Consider the following 3,801-nt stretch of genomic DNA (forward strand, 5'->3'; position numbering starts at 1 on the left):
AGAATATAAAGTAGGCAGAAAAATGTGAAAAGGCAAGACTGGCCTAGCCTCCCAGCCTACATCTTTCTCCCATGCTGGATGTTTCCTCTCCTCAAACATCAAACTCCAAGTTCCTCAGTTTTGGGACTCGGACTGGCTTTCCTCGCTCCTGAACTTGCAGACAGCCTGTTGAGGGACCTTGTGATCATGAGTTAATACGTAATGAAACTCCCATGTGTATGTATATATCCTATTAGTTCTGTCCCTCTAGAGAACCCTGACTAACACAGTGTACATGTGATGTGCATGCTTGCATGTGAATGGGAAATGGATGGGAGGTGGGCAGTTGGGAGCAGGAGAAATGGAGGGAAGAAGAGGGAGGGCATCCTCTACCAGCCATTGTGCCGGTGTGTGAGCCCCAAGCCACTGGCTCAGCCCACTCTGTGGAGAAAGCTCAGAAAGACAGCTAGGCCCTCACAGCTAGAGCACGTGATGGAGCATGCAGTATGAGCTGGTGAAACAGGGGAAATACGTGCCATTCTCACACGAACCTCATGGACTCCATGAAGCAAAGATGCCCCGCAAATGCTCATAGACTCCATGAAGCAAAGGTCCCACAAAGGCTCTGGCAGTTATTAAAAATACAACATATGGTCTGGACTTTAAAATATTCTGAGAGGCAAGATTACTGTCCATGACTGTGCTGGGCATTTTCCAAACTACAATAATTTTTTGTTTTTGAGAAGGTGTACCCAGATATCCTTAGCTGTTAATTTTATTGTCGTGTATTTATTTTTATAAAAGGCGACAAATTCTTTGCTGATCTAAATAGCCTTACATAAACAGACAGTTCTTTATAATAGAAAATAAAAGATCATTGACTACTTCTCCCCCGGACTCCTTGATAGCCTGTTAGTGGGAGATCCTTGTCACCCTCCATTCGCCTCCTTCAGCGCCGCAGACCCCTTTAAGTTCCAGTCATGCGTGAGTGCATCTCCATCCACGTTGGCCCGGCTGGTGTCCAGATTGGCAATGCCTGCTGGGAGCTGTACTGCCTGGAACATGGCATCCAGCCCGATGGCCAGATGCCAAGTGACAAGACCATTGGGGGAGGAGATGACTCCTTCAACACCTTCTTCAGTGAAACGGGCGCTGGAAAGCATGTGCCCCGGGCAGTGTTTGTAGACCTGGAACCCACGGTCATTGATGAAGTTCGAACTGGCACCTACCGCCAGCTCTTCCACCCTGAGCAGCTCATCACAAGCAAGGAAGATGCTACCACTAACTATGCCCGAGGGCACTACACCATCGGCAAGGAGATCATTGACCTCGTATTGGACCAAATTCGCAAGCTGGCTGACCAGTGCACCGGTCTCCAGGGCTTCTTGGCTTTCCACAGCTTTGGTGGGCGAACTGGTTCTGGGTTCACCTCCCTGCTCATGGAACGGCTCTTGGTTGATTATGGCAAGAAGTCCAAGCTGGAGTTCTCCATCTACCCGGCGCCCCAGGTTTCCACAGCTGTAGTTGAGCCCTACAGCTCCATCCTCACCACCCACACCACCCTGGAGCACTCTGATTGTGCCTTCATGGTAGACAATGAGGCCATCTATGACATCTGTCGTAGAAACCTCGATATCGAGCGCCCAACCTACACTAACCTTAACCGCCTTATTAGCCAGATCGTGTCCTCCATCACTGCTTCCCCGAGATTTGATGGAGCCCTGAATGTTGACCTGACAGAATTCCAGACCAACCTGGTGCCCTATCCCCGCATCCACTTCCCTCTGGCCACATATGCCCCTGTCATCTCTGCTGAGAAAGCCTACCATGAACAGCTTACTGTAGCAGAGATCACCAATGCTTGCTTTGAGCCAGCCAACCAGATGGTGAAATGTGACCCTCGCCATGGTAAATACGTGGTTTGCTGCCTGTTGTACCGTGGTGACGTGGTTCCCAAAGATGTCAATGCTGCTATCGCCACCATCAAGACCAAGCGCAGCATCCAGTTTGTGGATTGGTGCCCCACTGGCTTCAAGGTTGGCATCAACTACCAGCCTCCCACTGTGGTGCCTGATGGAGACCTGGCCAAGGTACAGAGAGCTGTGTGCATGCTGAGCAATACCACAGCTGTTGCCGAGGCCTGGGCTCGCCTTGACCACAAGTTTGATCTGATGTATGCCAAGCGTGCCTTTGTTCACTGGTACGTGGGTGAGGGGATGGAGGAAGGAGAGTTTTCTGAGGCCCGTGAGGACATGGCTGCCCTTGAGAAGGATTATGAGGAGGTTGGAGCGGATAGTGCTGAGGGAGAGGATGAGGGTAAAGAGTATTAACTTGTGTGCTGTATTTTATACTCCATTGTCTTAGAATTGTTTTATTTTTGTTTTGTGGACCTGCCCATTATGGCCTTAAATTGTCAATAAAAGTGATGTTTCAAAAAAAAAAAAAAAAGAAAAGAAAAGAAAAGATCATTAATTTTTCCAGGGCTGCTTAAAGACTGGTATGCACCCTGGAGATTCTCTAAAACATTTCCTGTGGTACACGAACAAACATTTAAACACATGGTCCACATTTCCTTCCACACTTATTTTAATACATTTTAGGATACACATTCACATATATATCCACACATTTTTTTTTCCTGAGACTGAGTCTGACTCTGTCATCCAGGCTGGAGTGCAGTGGCGTGATCTCGACTCTCTGCAACCTCCACCTCCTGGGTTCAAGCAATTCTCTTGCCTCAGCCTCATGAGTAGCTGGAATTACAGGTGCACACCACCGCACCCGGCTAATTTTTGTATTTTTAGTAGAGACAGGGTTTATCTATTTTTGTCAGGCTGATCTCGAACTCCTGACCGTGTGATCCACTTGCCTCGGCTTCCCAGAGTGCTGGGATTACAGGCATGAGCCACCGTGCCCAGCCCAGTAATCTTGTGATAGTTAAACTCCTGTACCAGTTAGGATAGGGCAGGTTTTGCTAAGGTGATAACACCAAGCCTTAAGATTCATAGTCAGCCTGCTAGGGTGCTCGCCAGCTTTCTAAAGCAGCTTCCTTCACGTATTAGAGTAATGCCCACAGCTGCTCTAATCTTGTGGCACTTCCATGTAAGCACCCATTTCAGATCATTGCAGCAGGAGGAGAGAACGTGAAAAATCTCCGAACAGTCCTGAATATTTTCCCCAAAAATGACAGATTGTATTGGACAATATGATACACATGGGCATCCTGCCCGTTTATAGGGCGTGCTCTTGGGGAGCACTGGGAGTGGGTCCCGGTGATGCGCGATCATCTTTCTTGGATGGGGGATTACGCCCTTAGCTATGGTAGTGCAGAGACTGAGTGGTGGGTCGAGGCTTTGAAACAGATTTTTCTCACCCAGAGCTCTGCTCTGTCCACATCACTCGTGTACAGCACCCACCTGACTTGTCTGTGTGTGTCCTGGAGCATGGAGCCACGGCTACTGCAGGTGGCACAGCTGTCACTCCTTCCTTCCTTCCTTATACACATTCGCCTCATGGCTCCTGGGCTTCTGCACTTTCCTGGTCTTCCTGCCCTTCTCAGGATCCTTGCCTGGGTATTGTTGTTTCTCCAACTCGCAATGTTTGTGTTCCCTATCTTGGACCTCTTCATCCTTCTCTCCTCTCTTATTTGTCACATTCAACCTCATAGCCTCAATTATTATCTATACACAGTCAACTCAAGGCTTAAACCTCTCACTTGGAAATCTTTTTGTGCTTGAAACTTATAACTGTGTATGTGACAGTTCAGTTTGGATGTTGAACAGAGAACTGAGAGTGAATGATACCAAATACTCAATCTTCATC

At 48.3% G+C, this 3,801-nt stretch overlaps 1 protein-coding gene across 1 annotated transcript; it reads left to right on the top strand.

The window, feature by feature from the left end:
- Positions 1–928: 928 nt before the first annotated feature.
- On the top strand, positions 929–2,335 carry LOC105733020 (tubulin alpha-1C chain-like). Its single transcript, XM_064375851.1, has one exon. The coding sequence runs from the start codon at positions 960–962 to the stop codon at positions 2,307–2,309; it is 1,350 nt and encodes a 449-aa protein (XP_064231921.1). The 5' UTR covers positions 929–959; the 3' UTR covers positions 2,310–2,335.
- The last annotated feature ends 1,466 nt before the right edge of the window (positions 2,336–3,801 follow it).

Source organism: Aotus nancymaae, unplaced genomic scaffold, assembly GCF_030222135.1.
Source record: "Aotus nancymaae isolate 86718 unplaced genomic scaffold, 86718_ANA_hifiasm-v0.15.2.pri h1tg000014l, whole genome shotgun sequence".
NCBI lineage: Eukaryota > Metazoa > Chordata > Mammalia > Primates > Aotidae > Aotus > Aotus nancymaae.